This window comes from Octodon degus, unplaced genomic scaffold (genome assembly GCF_000260255.1).
Source record: "Octodon degus isolate 3935 unplaced genomic scaffold, OctDeg1.0 scaffold00035, whole genome shotgun sequence".
Classification (NCBI taxonomy): Eukaryota; Metazoa; Chordata; class Mammalia; order Rodentia; family Octodontidae; genus Octodon; species Octodon degus.
This window is the reverse complement of record NW_004524611.1, coordinates 3267664-3288828: the sequence shown is the minus strand read 5'-3', so window position 1 is coordinate 3288828 and position 21165 is coordinate 3267664. Positions and strand designations below refer to the sequence as shown.

At 50.9% G+C, this 21165-nt stretch overlaps 1 protein-coding gene across 1 annotated transcript in view; it reads left to right on the top strand.

Annotated features, from left to right (window-relative positions):
• Abca13 (ATP binding cassette subfamily A member 13) overlaps nt 1-21165 on the top strand; it is a 448352-nt gene that overhangs the window by 299118 nt on the left and 128069 nt on the right. The window contains exons 49-53 of the mRNA XM_023714440.1: nt 5038-5092; nt 6929-7106; nt 9080-9195; nt 14291-14447; nt 19760-20013. Coding sequence (XP_023570208.1) covers nt 5038-5092; nt 6929-7106; nt 9080-9195; nt 14291-14447; nt 19760-20013 — 760 coding nt within the window. The remainder of the gene's footprint in view (nt 1-5037; nt 5093-6928; nt 7107-9079; nt 9196-14290; nt 14448-19759; nt 20014-21165) is intronic.

Genomic DNA, 21165 nt, shown 5'->3' with positions numbered 1-21165 from the left:
GGCATGTGGTGCTGGGGGATTGAACCGCGGTCCCTGATGCTTTTGCTAAGCTTGTTCTAAGTAGGTGCTTTAGACCACTGAGCCATCTCTCCAGCCCCACCCATATACTTTAAATAATCTCTAAATTGCAATATTAGTCACTTTCCTGTTGCTGGGACGCAATGCCCAATGCCCCCAGTTTGAAGGAGGGAAGGTTGATTTTTGCTGATGGTTTCAGTGGGTTCTGTCATGGTAGACTGGGTCCAAGGCACAAATGGCGAGGTGGAAGGCTGTGAAGGAGGAAACAAAACCCTTACCTCATGGCACCGAGGCAGCAGAGGAAGGAAGAGCTGGGGACAAGGATCCCCCTCCCTCTGGATTACGGCCCCGATCGCCACCTCTTCCAACTAGGTCATGCCTCCCAGTGTGAGAGACTTCTGAAGGATGTTTTAAGCCGACACCATCAGAACTGTCGTAACACCTGCTGTAGCGCGAGTGCTTTGTGAGTCACTGCTAGGCTGCGCTGCGTGGGCAGTGGTGACCAGGGGCTGTGTCTGCACATGCTCAGTGCACCTTTCCTGCATTATCCTGATTCATGGCGGAAGCTGCAGATTTGGGAGCTGTGGGGAAGGAGGGCCAGCTGCGCACTCTGCTCGCGAGCAAGTGAGGCCTCCGCATCTGAGAAATACCTCTCCCTTAGCTTGTCCACTGTCCCCTTGCCAGCTTAATTTATCTTCTTCGTGTGCATGTGTGATGACAAGACTAGAGATCTACCTTCATCGGATATCAAAGAAACAACACAGAGTCATCAACAGCAGTCTGGAACCCTGGGTCCCCAGAACCCGAGTTCATCACATGCCTCCCTCTGTCCCATGTCTCCCCATGGACCATACCCCTGGCCCTGACAAACAGCTGCTCTATGTTTTTTTTTTTTTGGCAGAACCAGGGATTGAACTCTGGCCCTTGTGCTTGCCAGGCAAGCCCTTATTCTACCGAGCCATCTCCCTGGCCCTGCTCTCTCTATTTTTATGACCGTGACGTTTTAAGATACACAGGTGAGATCATGAGGAATTTGTCTTCCTGTCTCTGGCTTATTTTGGTGAACATAGTGTCTTTGTTTCGTCCATGATATCATGAAAGGTAGGAATTCATATTTTTAAAGATGGAATAGTATTCCACTGTGTGTGTGTTTCCATAGATGAATGGCTCGAGAAATATTCACAAATATGCGTATGCTTATTATGCTGTAGGTCTATCAATAGATGAATGACACTTGAAATACAGTGCATATGTATACACGCACATAAGTAGACGTGTATGTCTATGCGCATAGTGACACATACATCACTGGGTCTCTGTTCCTCTCTCCATGTGTGCATATACGGGCTACTGTGAACAATGCCTCAGTACAGGTGGTGGTACAGATATCTTTAGTATGACGATCTTATTTCTCTTGGATGTTATCTCATCTATGCTTTGGTGGTACAGTAGCTCTATTATTAATTTTCTGAGGCACCTCTGTGCTGTTTCTGATAATGGCTGATCTAGTTTACGTTCTCTCCATCAGCCTAGGAGGGGTGGTGGCTATGTTAATGAGCTTGATTGATAATCATTTCACAACGTATCTGCAACTAACGCATCAGTGTATATGCTTCACACACAGGCGTTCTGTGCGGAGTGATGGGGTTATGTCCGTAAGCCCAATGTGGGCTGAGAATGTGTGAAGTGGCCACTGTGTGCCATGTGATTTTCTACTCCTCTTAGCCTGGCATCTAGGAACCCTGTGACGATTGCTTGTCCCCTTTGGTGCCCCCAGCACTGTGGAGATGACCAGGACCTGGAGCTGTGGCTGCCCCCGCCGAGGCTCCGGAGAGCAAGTCCTGTCGCGGATGCCATTATCCCAGAAAGAGAGTAAATCTTGAATTTTCAAGTGTGATCTCCACTAAATGCGTATCTCTTTTGCACTGTTATAAAATTGAAATGTCCTAAGTCCAACCATTGTATGTTGGAACGGTGTCTGTCTGTTTTGTATTTATCAGCTATATGGCAATAAAGCAGGAAATAGAAACACAAAGGAGGAATCATGATTCGAAACAAGGACGTTAGATTCATTAAAGAGATCTGAGAGAGGAGACGTTGGTCTGCAGAGATAGCATGGCACACGCAGTGAGAGTTAGGGAAGAGGTGGTGTCCTCAGGGGACCAAGGGACCACGCCAGAGGGACAAGGGGGCGAGAGGAGAGTCTGGCCTCTGTTGGGAAGGGTGTCTGTGTGAAGCTGAGGGCGTGAATGCTCTGTTTGCGTTTCTCCTCCTTGTTGGAAATTTCCTGGGCTGCTGTGAGGGACTGCAAGCTTGGGGAGAGATGAGCGAGGGAAGATTCGAGCCAGGGCCACCCGGGAGGGTCTCCAGTGTGTGGGGAGCTGAGATGAGCAAGCAGAATTTGGGAGCTCCTGGGATGTGTGGGTGGGAAGGGTGGGCTGGCGAGGGAGGCCTCACTTTGATCTGTGCAGCTGGGAGGACCACTGAGACATTGGCAGCGGAAAGCTGGAGGAGGCGGGGGGCTTCTGTGGGCTTTTGACATTTACTTGGAGGTGTTGACACACCTGTGGGATATAGGGGGAGTGGTGTAGGATGGATCTGTGGTCATGAAGGGAGGACTGAGAGGACTCAGGATTGCTGAGGATGTGCAGAGAATCAGGGGGAGACAGGAGCCCAGACCCACATTTCTCTTGCGTGTAGTTGTCCTTCACCCTGCCATTGGCCAACTAGAATTAGCACGGACCCCAGCAAGCAAGGTCCCTAACACTTTGGAGAGGAGAGGTGAGATCAAGTGACAGATCCAAAACTGTGGTGAGACGGTGGGGGCTCCGTGTTCTCCTGGGTAGAAGGGTGGCGGGGTATGAAGTCCGTCCTGTCGCCCGCACTCCGCTCAGCGATGCCCATTGAACCGAAAGACGTGGTCCCTGTGGACACTCCAGAGACCAGCACCAACACAAGTGGTCCCAAGCCCCTTCTGCACATTGGCTGACTGGCTGTGGATGTTGGGGTTCCCAGAACCTCTTGAGCTTGGTTTACTTGTAGAAGCTAAGCCACAGGACTTGGAAAAGTGCTGTAGTTACAATCACAGCTTATTATTATTATTTTTTTTTGGCGGAACCAGGGATTGAACTCAGCCCTTGCACTTGCCAGGGAAGTGCTTATTCCACTGAGCCATCTCCCCGGCCCCCACAGCTTATTTTTAAAGATACTTGAATTATTTGGAACCTGTCTCCTCCAAATGGTTTCTCCCAAACAAAACAGACAGACTCTTGCCTCTGGTATATAATGTTTTAGCCATTTGTTCATTCTAATTGTTGTTGTTGTTGTTGTTGTTGTTGTGTGTGTGTGTGTTTCCACGTTGAACTATTCCAGCATTCGCCTGTGTTCCAAGAATGTAACGCGTAGACCTCACTCAGCTGATCACCCTCTCCTGGGTGTTCTCAGTCACATGCGGTGTCCAGAACTGTGTGCCCCCCGCACCACGTTGCAGGCGTAGCCTCCCTGTCTGCAGCACCCACAGGTCACCTGTCACACTTGTCTGGGTGCTTTGTGAGCACTGCCCAAGGTCGGCTGGCTTTGGCACAGCGAGTGGTCCATGCCGGGCTGCTGGTCAGGTGTCGTGCTAGCTGCCCAGCAGTTGGCACTTGAGTTAGGACATACAGCAGCTGGCAGGTACTGTGGCAACAGGGCCAGAAGTCACGTCCAGTGAAAGACAAAGGGAAGACAGCCTGGTGGGTGTGCTGGGTCCCGATCGGCAGGTGTCAACCTCCAGCTGTTCCACCCGTGATGGAGTGGAAATGACGTCCAGAATTTAGAGAGGCCTGCAGCAGGCGCTAGGCCCACACCCCAAGAGCCAGGAGTAGGTATCCAGACAATAGCAATTTATAATCACAGAGATTGGTCTGCAAAACTGTAGCAGAGACTTTCTGAATAAGTGCCCCCCACTGCTCCTTCTGCTCTGAGCAGAGGTCGCCCCAGTGCATGGCTGAGCTTGTGAAGGAGGAGCTTGGAAGGCTGGCCGTGCCACAGAGGGGGCAGGTAGCAGTGGGCTGACGTGAGGGCTTTGGTGGGCAGGACTGCTGGGACTTTGGGGAACCGAGACTGGTTCCAGGGCTGCACCTTTTAGTTTATTTGTGTCTTTATATACCATGGTGTTTCAGGAAGGACTTAAGGTACTTCGATAAGAATGCAACATACAGATGAATTAAAAGCGAGTTGAAAGGAGAAGAAGAAAACACAGGGGTCACAACATGAAACAGAGCAAGGACTCGGGTCTGCCGGGCTGCCTCCAATACAGGCCACTCAGCTCCAAATGTCTGAGGCAGCCATTTAGAAAAAGACCTAATTACTCTCCTAGTTCACAGCATCTGCGGGATGAACCAGAAAGTGCTCGCCTAAAGTCACAGAGTTCTCCATCCAGTAGCGACAGGGGCTTACGGGAAGGAGGCCACGCGGAGTGCTAACAGGAGCAACCTTTATCTCGAAGCGCTTTCTGCTGATGACTTGGTGCCTGTTTTTCCCCAGTGGCTGCTGGTGTTTGAACAAAGCAAAGCAAAACAACCAAAACAAAACTGGCCGAAGGAGGCGGTCCGGTTTTCCTGTCTGTCTTGACCTGGCTTCCTCCAGAGGCCAAATGGATATTGACCTGGTTGTTACCAAATGATCTCTTTGGCCTACTTTCATCTCCTAAATCTGCTTTGTGATCATAGAATATCCCAGGGCCTTGGGGGACTTCTAGGGATTAACCATAATGTGTAACAGGTGAACACAGTGCCTGTCACCTAATGCGTGGCCAGGGCCCAAGGGACATGGGCCAGGCCTCTGGCTAACTGGTTGCGCTTGGCAGCAGGAAGCCTCAGCGTGCCCTGGCTGGATCGCAAGATGGGATTGGGCCCTGGTCCTGCTGGGGCCTCGGGGAGGGGCGAAGGAGCTGGACACCGGGAGTCGTGTGCCTCGGGCGCGGGTTGTGGTCCTCGGGCAGGAAGGCTCAGGGCTCACTGCTCAATTTCTTCTCTACAGCAATAACGCTGTACAGCCGTCCATATGGAGGGGCTCTGCTGAATGAAGACAAGATGTGAGTGGGAAAAATGTTGCTGGGGGTGCTGGGGCTGGGGCTGGGGGTGCTGGGGGTGCTGGGGCTGGGGGTGGTGATGGTGCTGCTGCTTCTGGTACTGGTGCTGGTGTGGGAGAGCTGAGTCACTTAGGGGCAATTTTGATGCCTCCTCCATGTTTCTTCGCAGAGATATGTGACATTAGTGGCTTGGGGCTAGGACACATCCTTGCAGGTGGGAGGAATGTGGTTAGTGAAAGGAGCTGCCTCCCCGAGCTTAGCGTGGACTGAGCTACCCTGCAGCTGCATTTCTAAGTCATTATCCTGAGGCAGTGTGTGCCCCGCAGTGCTTGGGGTTGGACACCGTCCTGCACGTGTGTGTGCGCACAGGCCCCTCCGGGAAGGCTTTCAGGCTTATACACACACAGTGCTTGCTCAGGTAACCGGGCAGTGCCCGACAGCTCCTGTGGGAGGCTTTCCCCGTGGTCCCAGTGGAGGGGCAGGGTGTCACTTTCCATTGTCTTATTTCAAGGTACAAGGCATCTGCCCAGTTTCTCTCCATGCTCTGCCTGTCTATATTCTCAGCAAGCCTTTAAATGCTGCAAAGGGCCGGCTGCATAGCTCAGCGGATTAAAGCTCCTGCCAGCAGGCGCAGGGGCCAGGGTTTGATCCCCAGCCCTGCTGTGCCAGCCCTGCCCCCGCAGCACACTGAGATGGCGAATGAGACTGGGCGTGGTGGCGCATGCCTATAATCCCAGCTCTTGGGAGGCTGTAAACAGGTGGATCACTATGAGTCCAATCTAGTAGTGAGACCCTGGATATCCCATAGACCCTTCCCTAATGAAAAAGAAAAAAAATTAAAAATTAAATGCTGCATTTTTAAAGAAAGTATTATTTATATCCTTCCCAGCAAGGTAGGAACATAATATGCTTGGAAAAAAGAAGCAGCAAAGGACACTGGGTTGAACCCAGAGCCTTGCGGCTGAGTTACGTCCCCAGCTCTTTAGTTACTTATTCTGCAGTAGGATCTCACTAAGTTGCCCAAGATGGGCTCCAACTTGCCGTCCTCCTGCCTCAGCCTTGCAGTGTTAGGATTCCAGGCATGTACTACCATGGCTGGCTACGCCATGCTTGATGGGCATTCTGTCCTCCAATCCCTACTGCAGCAGGAAAGAGGGTCACAGCTTGCCCTGTCCTTCACACACTGATGCAGGACTCCGTCTCTACCAGCTGCCTAGAGTCTCCGCAGCAGCCAGTTGGTGAATGTCATGAAACCAGCACGACGGGAAAGGAGGTGCCACTCGGAGCAAGGCTCAGGCCTTGATCTGCTGGGTGCTGGAAAGGTCATGTGTGTCAAGTGTCCCTGAAGACTGGACAGAAAGGAGAGCAGGTGGCACTTGCCAGGACAGAAAGGTGTTAGTAATGCTGTAGGGAGGACACCTGGGGAGAGCGGTGGTGCCTGTAACTGCAGGCGCGCTGAGGTCATTCACAGAGTCGCCATGGCTGCAGCAGGGCTGCAGCGGGTGGACGTGGCACCGCTGTCCTCCCTGGCAGGAGTTGCTGTGACCAGATAACCCGCCATCAGCAGAAGCTGCAGCGTGTCGCTGCTGCTGCGGGATGCCTTTCGCTTTAGTGAGAAGTCGGGCTCAACTTCCAGGGCGGGCTAAGTGCAGCGACGCAGATGCGCCCCGGGGAACTGTGCTCCTCGGTGACATCTGCCCCAGACTCTGAACCATGGTTCAAGTCACTGGAGGAGGTCAGGGTTCCGAGGCGGGGTCCTCACTGTTAGTCCTGGCTGTGACAGTATAGGGGACCTCACCTTCTTCCTGCCTTTGATGAGCATCTGTGCTTTGCCTGCAGCCTGGAGAGCATCCGGCAGTGCGGCGTAGCCCTGTGCATCGTGCTGGGATTCTCCGTCCTGTCTGCGTCCGTGGGGAGCAATGTGGTGAGGGACAGGGTGACCGGAGCCAAGAGATTGCAGCACATCAGTGGCCTTGGCTACAGGACGTACTGGGTCACTCACTTCCTGTATGACATGGTAGGATCTCTGTGTGTGTGTGTGTGGGGGGGGAGGTAGGACAGGAGGGCTGGGCCCCCTGGGGTCACCCCTGGCAGGGCAGAGCAGGATTTCAGCCCCACCCTCAGCCTTGGCTCAGTTGATCCCAGGGCCACGCACGGCCCCAGCTGTTTGCTCCCACATTGGCCACTTAGTGGCATCTGGTGGTCCCCACATCCCCAGAGCAAAGCAAAGGCTGCAGCAGGACCAAGCAAGACACTGCGAGGAGTGGGTGTCTGGGACTGCTCAGGGACACCTGGCTCCTCAGGACCCGCAGTAGGCTCCTGTCCACTTCCTCGGCTGTGTTCTCTGCGGCCCTCTGTCTCTGCCTCTGGCCCCTCCTCAGCTGGGATGCCAGGCATGAGTCCTAAGACAGCACTGCATATTTGATTCTGTGGCTGACTGTTTCTTCTAGTGTTATCCCAGCAATCCCTGCTTTGCTTTTTCACGATGCACGGAATGATGTCAACGGTCTGCTAGGGCTGAAGGTGTGCCCCAGCTGGCTGGGAACTAAGTGTGTGCTCCCCAAAGCCAGTCTTTTAGCCAACCTTCACGTGCTGGCCCTGGAAAGCAGGATCCTTGCAAAGTGCTGGGGTCACGAGGTAGGGCGCTTGTTACCTTGTGAGAAGGCCGAAAGAAGGCGCCAGTGACGGCTGGAGAGTAGGGCCTCAGCGCTCACTGTGTCTGCTGAGACCACGACCCAGGGCCCTCCGGGTCCAGCTCTGCGCGTGCGCAAGGCCTTCCTGCTCTTTCCGATCCTCCAGGACATCCTGCTCTTTTCCAGCCATGTGAATGAACAGAGGCACTGCTTTAGAACTCATGAATAGATCAAAGATCTCCCCGTTCCTGGAGAAAGCAGGGAGTCAGTCAGCCATGCCCGATGCAGCTGGCTCATGGCGGGGGTCCCTGGAGGGTGTGAAGGGGACATGGAGTGGGGACTTTAAACTGGGAGGTCGGGCGAGTGGAGTCTGACTGCAGAGGGCAGTGAGGAGGGGCCCAGCAGCCCCCGGCCCGAGGAGGGCGCTGTGTCCACAGCATCCCAGGGCCGGGTTGGGGAGATGGCTCAGGGATAAGCACCTGCCTGGCGAGGGCAAGGTCCTGAGCTTGACCCCGGCACCTGGAAAAAAAAAAAAAAAAGACAGTATTCCAGGAGTCCTGGCCCATTGGCCATGGAGCACAGCCACAGGGGAGGCTCGGGGCATTCAGGGAAAGAAGCCTGTCCTGGTTTCGTCCACCTGATCTCCCCTCCCCCACCTTCCCTCCCTTCCCCTTCCCTGGCCCTTCCCCTCCTCTGTCCCCTTTTCCTTTTCTCATCCTGCGCTTCGTCCTCCACCCCTCCTCCCTTTTTTGGGGGGGGGGGGTTAGGCGGGGTCTCTCTATGTGGTTCACGCTGGCCTTGAGCTCATTCTGTAGCCCTGGCTGGCCTTGACTTCACAGCCATCCTCACCCTCAGCTTCCTGAGGGGCAGGATTAACGGCCATGTATCATCATGCCCAGCCACCTAGCCCTTTTTTAGTTTTATCTTGAGACAGGGTCTGGAAAAGTCACTATGTTGTGCAGGCTGAACTCAAATTTGCGGTCCTCCTGCCTCAGTCTCCCGGACTGTTGGGATCACAGCTTTTGTTCCTATGCCTGGCCCTCATCTCCTCTTCTAAGGGTGCAGTCATAGGGGCCAGGCTGTGCTTTAAGGACCCTACTGAAATGTGGCAATTGGTCTTGAAAAGCTCTACCTGCAGACTCAACGTCATCTGGGAGGAGGGTGGGCAGCATAGGAATCCAGGAGACGCAGCTCAACCACGGGGTGACTACAGGACGGGGTCCAGGGACACAGTCCCCACGGGCGCAGGAGCAGCGTGGCTGCGTGGTCCTGCGGGCCACCTTGGGGTGAGTCGCTGAGGCTCGCTGAGCCGTCCTCCTGACACTGCTGACTCCCTGTCTCGGTTGTGTTTCTCCAGCTCTTCTACTTGGTTTCCGTTGGCCTGTGCGTCGCTGTCATCGTCACCTTCCAGCTCACAGCCTTCACTTTCCGCGAGAACCTGGCAGCCACAGCGCTCCTGCTGGCGCTTTTCGGGTGGGTGTACATGAAGCTGCGCTGCAGAATTATCGCTTGTGTTTTGCACAGAGAAAATCCTCAGGACGGCTTGAGCCCGCTGTCGGCTCTGGGCTTTTCTCCTTTCGCAGGCGATTATGTGGATCCTGCCAGTGAGGTGGAACAAGCCAGTCCCAGCAAGGCGATGAGTGGCTGTGGAAGGGGAGCGGGAAGGAGGGAGGCCGCGGGCGTCAGGAGACGCAGCAGGCTGGCCCTGGGGCAGCAGGGCCCCGTGGCTGCCGGACCCCACTGCTGACCGGGGTCCTGGTCACTCTCGCTTTGCCATTCAACCGCATGTGAACCTCACTCAGCTCTGATGGTGCGTTTGGACAGAGGGTCCTGTGCAGCGCCGTGTGGCCTGTTTTCCTGCTCCTGGAATATTAGTGGTGTGGCCTGACTTTGTCATGTTCTTCTCTGAGGAAAACTGGCAGATGTCAAGTCACTGCAGATTTCTCGTCTGTGTGCTCGCCAGGGTCCCTGCTAGGAGCCTCCAAGTTGTGCCCAGTGGGTAGTGGGAATGCGTGTGTGTTACGTGGGGGCTTCCAGGTTTCCGAATGGCAAAGTAGAGAAGAGCTAGCGGAGCTGCCTTCTCATAGCCCGGGAAGTGTCATGCTGAAGCTTCGTGTCCAACCGAAGCCTCCAGTTTCCACCCAGAAATGACCACTGACACGATGTTTATACACTTTGTTCTGTCAGTGACCTGGAATTATCCAAGGCATGTAATTAGGATACAGGGACTTTCTTATGGTATACGTTACTCTGAAATGGATGGGTGGATGGCTGGCTGGGTGCACCGGTGGAAAGACAGGGACACACGAAAATACATTTTGATTAGTACTGATATTGCTAGCTGCTAATGTTATTTCTGTGAGGCCTTCAAAATGTTATTTCCTCTCTCTCAACCTCAGATTCTTCCTACAAACCGTATTTCTGTTGCTGTGCAGATTCAATTAGGTCATTCGTACAAACTTAGTGGACAGTGACTCAACAGTACAGTTAATTTAATTTTATAATGGTTACCTTCAGAATTATTTTACTCTTGGAGCATAGTATGTTCTCAGCTATAAAACACATAAAGGGCATGTACCTACACTTTGCTCAAAATTAAGGCGCTCTTACAGAGCACCCTGTACTTGTGGGCACCTAGGTCAGAGGTCAGGTTATTGACCCCATAGAGGGGAGAGTGCTGTGTCCTCTTGCAGTGTCTGAGAATGGACTTCGCTCTAAAGTTAGTTTTAAAATCTAGGGAGGAGATTTCAAAAGCTATGACAAGAAGTGAACTTCAAATGGTTAGAAACTTAAAAGAGCAAGGCTGTAGACATCTTTATGAACCTTGATTGGATTGCAAGCCCCTTTAGGAATCTGCATCCAGTTAGGAATTTCCTCTTGTGTGTAACTGTTTCCCCCAGGATTTCAGGAGGGTTGCAGGGGTGCTTGTGTGATCATAGCCAGCAGGATCCCCACTTCCTGCTAAGGATTCCTGGGTGACGTGGACAAAGGAGTTGTGCAAGATAACTCAGGCTCAGTCTGCAGTCAGGGGTGAGTCCAGGGGAAAAGTCCAAGCAGGTCACAAGGTAGTGCATAGGGACCACGGATTCACTGGATCTGGAAATTCATTCCTTTGTCATTGCAACATAGCTACTCTGGAATGGGTGACTGGTGACTGCCGCTGTGAGTGGAGGGACCAGGCCAACCTGTCCGGGAGCCGCGTCTCCTGTCCATCTGGGTCATGGCGGGTGACTGTGCAGCCCTGGCTTCCTCTCACTGAGTCCACAGGACCTGCAGGTCCCAGGAGCCCTGAAACGGTTCCAAGCAGGGAAGGCCCAAGGACACCCAGCCCTCAGAAGGGCCCATGAATGAACTTGAACTGGAGGAAACGTGCAGGAGGAGAGCTGGAGGATGGCCAGGGGAGATACCATAAATGCCCAGCAGTATGTCTCCCTGTCATGAAGAGTGGACATTTAAGCTGTAAAGGGGAGGGAAGACAAGGCTCATATCGAAAGAGGAATGTAGCCCCTGACAGTGTCTGAAAGGAAAGTCAGTCCTGCTTGCCAGATAGCTCAGCAGACTAAAGCACCTGCTTAGACAAGCACTAGGGGACCAGGGTTCAAGCCCGTGCTGTGCCGGCCCCACCCCTGGGGCAAGGCCTTCAACCTGGTGGCGGGGGAAGGGGCATCGCGCTGGCTACTGTTGGCCACTCAGATGCCCATGGAGGAGGGTACAGGCCCACCAGGCTTTGTCCCCATGGTCCCATCAGAGGCGCTGTGAGGTGCTGCTCCCCAAGGGCCCACCTGGATGTCACCAGCTTGAGCAGAGCGAGCCGCTGGATACTGTGTTGCACAAAGGGCAAGCAAGGACCTGCTCTTTCTTGATTTCTTTTTCGCCATGTTTTTTTTTTTACTTTTTAAAGAGAATAAAAAATAGTGAAAAAAAACTTTGGAAATGATAGTTTCACTAAGAGAAATGATAGGAATTTAACAACTATTGTATATTGCATATTACTGTCTCCACGTTAGTTGCTCAGATTATCAGATATAAGCTTGCAAAATGGGTCAAAAATTATAAAAAAAACTGAGAGAGAGAGAGAGAGAGAGAGAGAGAGAGAGAGAGAGAGAGAGAGATCTAAGCATTAACTGCTTCTTTCAACAGACCAGCAGAGATCAGCAGTACAGTTGGCCACTCTGTCCTGTGTGTGTACATGCATTTCTTCCCCCCCTTTCTTCCTCTTTTCTCCTTTCCCTTGTCCCAGTGGTCCTTTCCCTTTCTTCTTATCTACATTCTTTTTGGTGGAGCATAAGTGGACCACAGTGCTTGTGTTATTTGGCTGTCAAAAGTTCTTTCTGGTGGGAAGAAAAAGCAATTTGTCACAGGTTGTTGCAGAACATAGAGTCTGAATCAGTAGTGTTAGGCTAGAGAGGTTATTTTCTGCCCAAAGAGCTTCACAGCAATTAAAGCCCCCAAGTTAGTGCCCACGGCAAGGCTGGGGCCGCAGGGCTGCCGTCTCAACAGTCTGCAAGGCTGAGGCAGGGTGATTTCAAGCTCAACCTCAGCCTGAGGAACTTAGCAACTTAGCGAGACAGTGTCTCTAAATAGGAAATGCAAGCAGTGGGGCACAGCTCCGACAAGGCCTTTCGCTCGGTCCTCGGGACCACAATCAATCAATCAATCAATCAATCAACCAGTTAATTTAAAAAATTGATCACCAGCCTTTACCGCTGCTTATGTGTCGCTTGCAGAATTGCTCTCAGTCCGGTGGTTGTATTTGTTTCCCAAGGCCATGTGACCCAGGCGGCCCCTGATGTTTGCCTGTGCAGGGAGGGTCGCGAGTGGCTGTGCTCTGCTTGTGAGCTGAGTGGGCTTTGATTCTTGCCTGCAGAGCTTCATTTCAGATGTACGGTTGACAACGGAAAGCCTCTAGGAGTCATGACCTGTCTCCTCGGTTATTACTTTGATTTAATTATTTTGTACAGTAACTATTTTAGATGAATGACTTTCAAGGTCTTATGGCCATTAGGGGCTCCAAAATAATTTTCCTCCCGCCCCAGGGGTGACGCTGACTGCCGGTGAGCGACGCTTCTGGGGCGCTGTGCTTTTGTATGCAGGACCCTGTCTATTCCTGCCACGGGAGCATGCGTCTCTCCACCCAGTCGTTAGCACGCCACTGTCTCAGATTTCATATGCAAAGGGCAGCGTGCTAAGATAACAGCTATCCTGGGGCCCTCGCGCCTCTGACAACATTTGAAGCCTCATAATTTTCAGAGCCAGTTAACGTATTAAAACAACCTCAGGCGTTTAGAAGGCACTGAAGTGTTGCAGGTTAAACAATTAATCACTGGAAGAAAACAGCGGTGCCTTCACCTGCGTGTGGAGAGGCTGCTGCCCAAACACCCGCTAGATGGCTCTTACGGGAAAGGCTGTGATTTGTGGCTGTTTGTATTTTATTTAAAAAGTTATGAATCTGTGTCTGTGGCACCTGATGGACACATCGCCATAAATGGGTACACACCCAGCGCCACATGTGTATCCCTCCTATTTCACTTTCCTCTTCTCCCCCCTTCTTCTCCCCAGACCCTGGTGGCCTTACCATTGCCATACAATTCATGCCGCTGTTTCCTATTATCCATCTCCTATTACGGTAGATGATGGCTAGCCAGGCCTGGTGGTGCATACCTGTAATCCACAGACTGAGGCATGAGGATTGCAAATTTGCGCCTTGTCTGAGAAGAACAACTCTAAACATGCTGGGGCTGTAGCTCAGGATGAAGGTTCCAGGTCCAGTCCCCAGAAGTATACACGAATAGGAGACTTTGTGCTGGTGTTTGGAACAGCGGTTCAGGTTCCCATTTCTGTTCATGGTGTGCATGAAAGCAACCCCATTGTATTGTGGTGAGAAGGAGTGGAGGGGACTTAGCCAGGATGAAACTGGCTCTAGGGCTGTGGAAACAGGAGAAAGTCAGGGGTTGGGTGGTTTGTTTGGTCCCACTGAAGTCTGAGCCCACAGTCTTCCTGCAGGGCTTGGGATGGGGGCCGCCGGCAGGGGCTCTGTGTTCAGGTGCCCTCAGGGTGAGCCAAGCATGCTCTTACGGGTGCTAGCTCGCTCCGTCCCATTGAGGTGTGGGCCGCAGCAGTGCTCCTTCCGGGTTGTTGGGCCCAGGAGGGCAATTTGGGGCTGCCCAGTATCTGACATGCAGCCAACGCTGAAATGAAGCTCTCCATTCTGCCCTGGCCTTAATTTCAGATCATGCTCTGTGGCTTTCCATGCTGCTTTCGGTCTGCCTTCCTGTAGCAAGCAGGGATCGTGCCTGGGCTCTTGAGAGACGCAGCGAAGAGGCGTCCCCTCGGGAGGGGAGAAGCTTGCGAAGCCAGGCTGTGGCCTGGAGAGGTGGTCAGAAACTCCTGTGGCATGCTTCTGGTTGCATGGCAGCATGCTCAGAAACCCCGGAGCACCACTGCCTCTGGGAAAGGCCCGGGAGGAGACGTGAGCCGAAGTCACCAGGCCTACAAAACCACGTCTACCATTCAGTCCTCAGACAGAGGGCTGGTCCAGGAGCGACCTGGCTCTTCTCGTGCCTTTCAGATATGCAACGCTTCCCTGGATGTATCTCATGTCCGGAGTCTTCTCCAGCTCGGACGTGGCTTTCATCTCCTACATCTCTTTGAACTTCATCTTCGGCCTCTGCACCCTGCTGATGACGACCATGCCGCGGCTCCTGGCCATTGTCTCCAAAGCCCAGGTCAGTCGCCCCCAGCAGTCCTCCCTTCCAAGGGCCCGAGGGACAGGGACTGGAGACACGGGCCGTACTGCTGCTTTTCCAACTGGAAATCAGTGGAAATGTGCCAGTGTCTGCTGGCTTTAAGCTCCAGAAAGAGAAAGTAATTCTAATTGATAAACCTTCTGTGGCACTGTAAGAGCCACGCCCATGTGCAGTGACAGGGGACAGAAAGATGTGTGGCTGCTGCTGCTGCTGCTGTCGGAGCCAGGACGGGGTCATGAAGAGGTTTGAGTTACACCCCTGCGTCTTCCCCAGGGACAGCTTGACGATGTGGTGGCAGAGGAGAGGGCAGTGAAAAGGGTCCCAGCAAAGCACCCCCGTCCGTCTTGTTGGACACTAGAAGGCAGGACGGGTCACAGTCTGTGTCCCGGAGGACAGTCCGGTGATCCTGTCTGTTTCCTGGGGACTTGGGGGCTCCTTTCATTTTACTGCCTTCCAAGTGTCAGAGCACAGGGCTGTCCTGAGCATGGGGTGTGAGCCGGGGGCACTTGCGCTGTAAGCCAGTGCCTCCATCTGCTCACCTGTCCCCACTAGCAGGTCACTTTGGGAACCGGCCCCAGCAGGCGTGGAAGTCTAGCTGAGTGCTTTCAGAGTTTCTTTTTTTTTTTTTTTTAGTAATGGTTTTGAATCTTTTTTTTTTTAAATTTATTTATTTATTTGTGTGTGTGTGTGGTCAGCTCAGCCCACCAGGGGGCGGGGCTGGCTGGCATGTGGTGCTGGGGGATTGAACTGCGGTTCATGTGCTTTGCTATGCTTGTTCTAAGTATGTGCTTTAGACCACTGAGCCATCTCACCAGCCCTAGCTGAGTGCTTTCATAGACGCTAAGCCCCCTCAGGCTGTTCTGTCCCTGCTGGAGCTGCCTCACTCTCAGCCTCTGCTTGACACTTGCTAGGCAGCTGTGTGAGGAGACTTCAGACCCTGGCAGGGCCTCAGCCCTTCCTACTCCTGCTTTTTTACCTGCCCTTTGACCTGACTTGTGACTTCCTGCCATTCACTCGAGTCCTCATCATGCCCAGGTATTTGGCTGACAGCATGTCTGGGACAGGGGCAGATGCCCAGCTGTTCGGCTGAGAATGTAGCAGAAAATGCCTTTCCCCAAGTATCTTCAGTGGGGGCTGAGGAGACAGCTCAGTAGAATAAGTACTTCCCTGGCAAGCACAAGGGCCTGAGTTCAATCCCTGGTTTCTGGAAAAAAAAAAAAAAAAGAGGTATCTTTAGTGGCCCAGGCAATAGCTTCTGTCTCTTAGAATGACTGGTCACTAGGATGCATATTATAAGAACCAATCAAAGACAGCCAGCTCTACCTGTGTACAACTCTACCTGTTGTGCCACCCCCTGTGCAACCTCATGCAAAACTCTCTTCCCGGGCCTTTCAGGCCTGACATTTTGAGGAACAAATGATTCCTAGTCAGTGCCTATCTGACATTAAATAGATCTGCCTCGAAATACTGGTGTCGTTTTGGCGGTTCTGCGTGCCACAGTAAGAACAGGCCTGGGGGAGCAGCGGGCTGCCCAGGCGTTTGGCTGACGCAGGCTGGGAGCACACCTGGTGGTGTTGTGTTTCCATGTAAGCGTGTGGTGCTGGGCCCATTTCCAATGCCACAAGGCCTGTTGTCTCCCTAATCAAGACAGCTCCGCCCCTTGTGACAATGTCAGAGGGCTAGCAGACTCTCAGTGGATAGGCAATAGTAGTTTTATTATTGTACCTCATGTTTGTGCAGAAGCAGCGAAGTATATAAATATCCATTGTGCAGTCAATGAGGGGGATGATCTGTTTCAGTGATTTTTACAGATCTGGCTTGACAGTAATCTGTATTAATATGTCTAGCTTTAAATAGAAAGCTCACAGAGCAATTGATTGGTTCTAGCTTGCGGGGAATATTGAAATCTGTGGGAGCGGCCCCTGATGTCCACCCTCTCCTTCACTGTCTAATAGGACCTGGGCCAGCAGGGATGTCATGAGTCACTGTGATGCAGGGTGAGACTCGGGATAAACAATCCTCCTGGTACAGCCTGAGGGAGCCGGGTTGGCTGAGGCGGTGAGCTAGGTCTCCCTCGTGCCTGTGGCTTCTGTACAGCCAGGTCCTGCAGACTTCTGTCTTCACCCATGCCTGGGGACCATTGTAGGGGCCCAAGAGATGTCACACCACCCCATTCCTAGGTCATAGCATTGGTTATGAATTCGTGCTAGGAGCTGCAATATTCAGCTGCGTCTGTTACCACTGACCACTTCTTTCTTGGGGTGTGTTCATTATTGACGTAGGAATATAATTTAACAAAAAATAGTATCATGAACTCTATTAGGACTGACTAAAATTTGTACCCAGTTTCAGTCAAGAAAAAGTAAGAAAGAATTAAGTGAAGCTTTTATACTGTCTATCTTAAATAATAAACCATCTTATGACAATACCCTAAAAGTTATTATATTTTCTGTTGCCCTACACTACATTTCTTAGATTAGCCATGTTTTAAGTTAGTATAATAAGGAAAAAAAATACTCTGTGTAGTATGAAATATAGAACTGGAAGTTCTTTAGGTCGGGTGTTCAGTATTTCTGGTATGACTGTTGTGTGTTACAAGTACACATTATGATGAGTTTTGCTACCTTATAAAATATGATCATATGCTTCAACCAGTTTGACCATAAAGAGAGAAAGACTATAAAATGCAAGTCTAAACTTTTGTACTTCCAGGGCATTCTTTGTCAGTGCTAGTTTATGTGTCCTTTCTGGGTTCAGTGCTTTGACGTGGCTCTCTGGAGTACAAAGGTCGGCCCAGGAGGCCAGGCCTTCAGCAGGTTTACTCCAAAGGCTGTATTTCTGGATGCAGACTTGGGCCGAGACCACAGCCTGGGAGCAAGCCCCCCTGTGTCGGGCTGGCATGTAGGCATCTGTCACTGATCCTGTTTCCTCACAGATAATCAAGTTCACCTCTTAGAACTGTGTACGTTTACTGGAAGACTGAAGCGTGGCAGAGGGCAGTAAAGTTGGAGACACCAAGTGATCTATCAAAGATACCTGGTGGACAACTGCTTCCCATTGTAACTACTTTAATCTCATTATAAAATAAGATGAATGCCTGCCCCATGGTGCAGGCAATCACAGAAGTTATGGTGGGCTTTGCATTTTTAGATGCATAGAGTTTAAAACTTGGATTCAACTTTGTAGCTTATCTTACATTTTATTTTTTCTAGAATTCTCTGTTTTCCCCTGTCACTCATTGCTGGTTTTTTTTTTTTTTTTAATTTTAGGGAAGGGTCTACAGGGTGTTCAGGGTCTCACTACTAGGTCAGACTCATAGTGATCCACCTATTTACAGCTTCCCAAGAGCTGGGATTATAGGTGTGTGCCACCACGCCTAGTCTCAATCACCATCTCAGCGTGCCCCGGGGGCAGGGCCGGCATGGCAGGCACAGGGATTGAACCCCTGGCCCCTGCACCTGCTTGCAGGTGCTTTAATCTGCTGAGCTATTTGGCCGGCCCTTCACTGCTGGTTTTGTGGCACTGTGCAGTTCCGTGCTTAGGAATGATGACCATATATATTTTCTGCTTATTGAGTGCTAAGAATTAATTGGGCATGCACATTATGTAAAGGCTCCCAGTCCCAGTGCCTGCTATGACGTCCTTGTGTAGCAATCCGATCACTTATGACACTGATGCCACCTGTGTGCTTAGTTTGCTCAGGATGGTAAAAACAGCACACACACACACACACACACACACACACACACACACACACACCCCAAACTACTGAGTTGGGGCACAGACACAAGATATTTGGTTCTCACAGCGTGGGAGGCAGAACAGTCCTAATCTAGGGTGGTGTCAGATGCGAGTCTCTCTGAGCCTTGTTAGGAGCTCATGAATGGCTGTGCTGTCACAGTATCCACGCACCATGGAGACACAGAGAAAGCTGGGGTTTCTTCCTGTTCTTGGAAGTGCAGCAACTTCGTGATGCAGGCTTCACCGTCATGGTCCCCTCTGCACCGAACAGCCTCTCAGAAGTCCTCTCTCCCAATGCTGTCATGTTGGGGCAATGGCTTTAGTGTATGAATCTGAGGTGAACACATTCTGTCCATATAATTTTGCCGCCGGGACCCCAGATTCATGTCTTTCTCACTTGCAAAATTGATTCACTCCATCCCAAAGGCCGCATGAGTTTTAACCTGTTGCTCCATCACTTCTGATATCCAGAGTCTCACTTATAAATGCCATCTGAATCAGCCATGAATGACACTCAAAGGCCAGTTGAGTGGCCTTTTGTGGCCAGTTTGTCCCCAACTATGAGCCTGTGAGAACCAAAACATGTTCTGTGTTTTGGAAAGAGAAAGAGCATCCATAGCATAGACACTACCATTCCAAAAGGGAGGAAAGGAAGAAGGGGTGATGGAGCCCAGGAAGTAAAACCTACTCGGACAAATACCACTAGCTTTGCATCTCAAGAACAACGTGCTTCTGCTGGATGGAGTCTGGGAGGGTCAGTGAGCAACTGGGCGGGGAAGGCCTAAGACACAGCTCGAGGAAGGAGAGAGAACTCCCTGGCATATGCTACTGAGAGGAGAATGGGTTTTATTTTATTTTTTAAATTAATTTTATTGAGAAACAGCAATGAGACAGTTTCAATAATTAATACATTGCATATTGTTGTTTTTGTAGTGGTTATTCATAGTAAAAGATGCAGACGTGATATCCTGTCCAAATACTATTAGTACAGATCTTTCTTCTCATTGAATTAAGAGAAAGTAGTATATCTATCCTAACTAGTTTGTATATGCAGATACAAAATGGTCCTTCATTTGTATCCGCTTTTTTTGTTTAGTTTTATTAGAGATGGCTGTTCCGTTGCCATTTAAATATTGTAGGTATGTGAATTCAGCAAGATGATCCAATATAGTCCAGTGGTCCATAATAGCAGTGGGTTATCCGCAGGACTGGCAGTGTCAGAAGTTGTTGACTTAGCCCTTCACAGCTCAGCGTATTAATATGGCTTCACCTTTTATACCTTGTTTTTATACTTTTCTGCTGGATTGTTAAGATCAAGATAAAGCAAGACCTATATAACAAGAAATGTATCTTTTGTATCTGATCAGGTCAGTCAAGTCCCCTCAGGATTTATCCTGTAACCCTATACTACAGTTTGTAGATCCTTTGTCAGTGTCAGCCATGTAGATGAGTCACAGCCATTGCTTGACCAATTTGCTCTCTGTGAAAGCCTGAGAGAATGTTTTTTCTCCATTTTAATTTTATTTTTTTTTATTTCTCTCACTGTGCAGAATTTACAGAACATCTATGACATCCTGAAGCGGGTCTTCATGATTTTCCCTCAGTTCTGCCTTGGTCAAGGTCTGATAGAACTCTGCTATAATCAAATCAAGTATGACCTGACCCAAAACTTTGGTGTCGATTCCTATGTGAGCCCCTTTGAGATGCAGTTCCTGGGCTGGATCTTCGTGGAATTGGCCTTGCAGGGCACGGTTCTCCTCCTGCTGAGGATTCTGCTGCACGGGGACCTTCTGCGCTGGTCAGGGTATGTGTCGAGAGGCTCATCCTTCAGCAAAGGAAGGGAGGAGAAAAGCCATCCTGGGGGCTTGTAGATGTTGTGTGTGGTTCTAATAAGGTTTTTCATTTCTTTTTGTTTGATTTTTGGTTGGTATGAGCCATGTATAGAAGGAGGATTTCAGATGATAAGGTGCTAACTTTGAAATAATCTTTCCATTGTACAGTTATTTTCCACTTTGAGGTTGCTTGTTTTCTGTTATGTGGTAGCACCTAAGATGAATTTGGTTGATAACAGAAATAATTTATTTGTGTAACAGAATGCCTTTAGTTCTGGGGGACAGGAAGGGGTGGAAATTTGGTCCAGAGAAGTAACACCCTCACCACATCCAGCTCCTTCTCGTTCTCCTCTCATCCTTCTTCTTTAGCCCTTTTGAGTCTGGTTCTTGCTATGCATTGAGCTTACTTTGTAACCCAGGTTGGTTTCTAACTCACAATGTTCCTCCTGCCTCAGCCTCCTGAGTGTTGGTGTCAGAGGCATGCTCCACCACACTTGGCTACATCCAGTTCTTTCTCTCACTGTGTCCTTGCCTTTGCTTGGTGGAGCAAAGAGTCAGGGCTCATTGGAGGTGGAGATGTGGGCCATGTGTACCGTGGTCCTGACATGCACACACACAAACCCAAAAATGGCATTGAAGGTAGCTTTACAAATATGTCTAAAGTATCCTCAGCTAGTACATTTGAAATACATAAGGAAGAAGTCTGCTTTCTTTCCCACAATTTACAATAATGTACCTCCCCCTCCATACCTGAATCCCCTGACTCTGATTTCTTTTTTTTTATGAGCAGAATATATTTACTGGAGGAAAGAAAGTTCCTGTCTGAGAGAGGGACATGAGGGGAGCCTGAGCAGGTTGTCCCCAGGAAACTGTCTCTTTCAGGGACTTTTATGGAGGAAAATCATGCAATGAGGTGGGCCTAAGGTGGAGAACATGGGAACTCACTTAGGTGGGCATGAGGTGGAACAAAACTATGGTCAATCAATGAGATTACAAGCAACATTGCTCAGAGACCCAGTCCTAGCCCAGGTCCGGTGAGTGTGTGGAGAGCTTCCTGCTACCCTGCGATGGCGGGACCAGTCCCAGCCCAGGCGCAGCGTGGGCCGGACCCTCTCCCGCCCCCT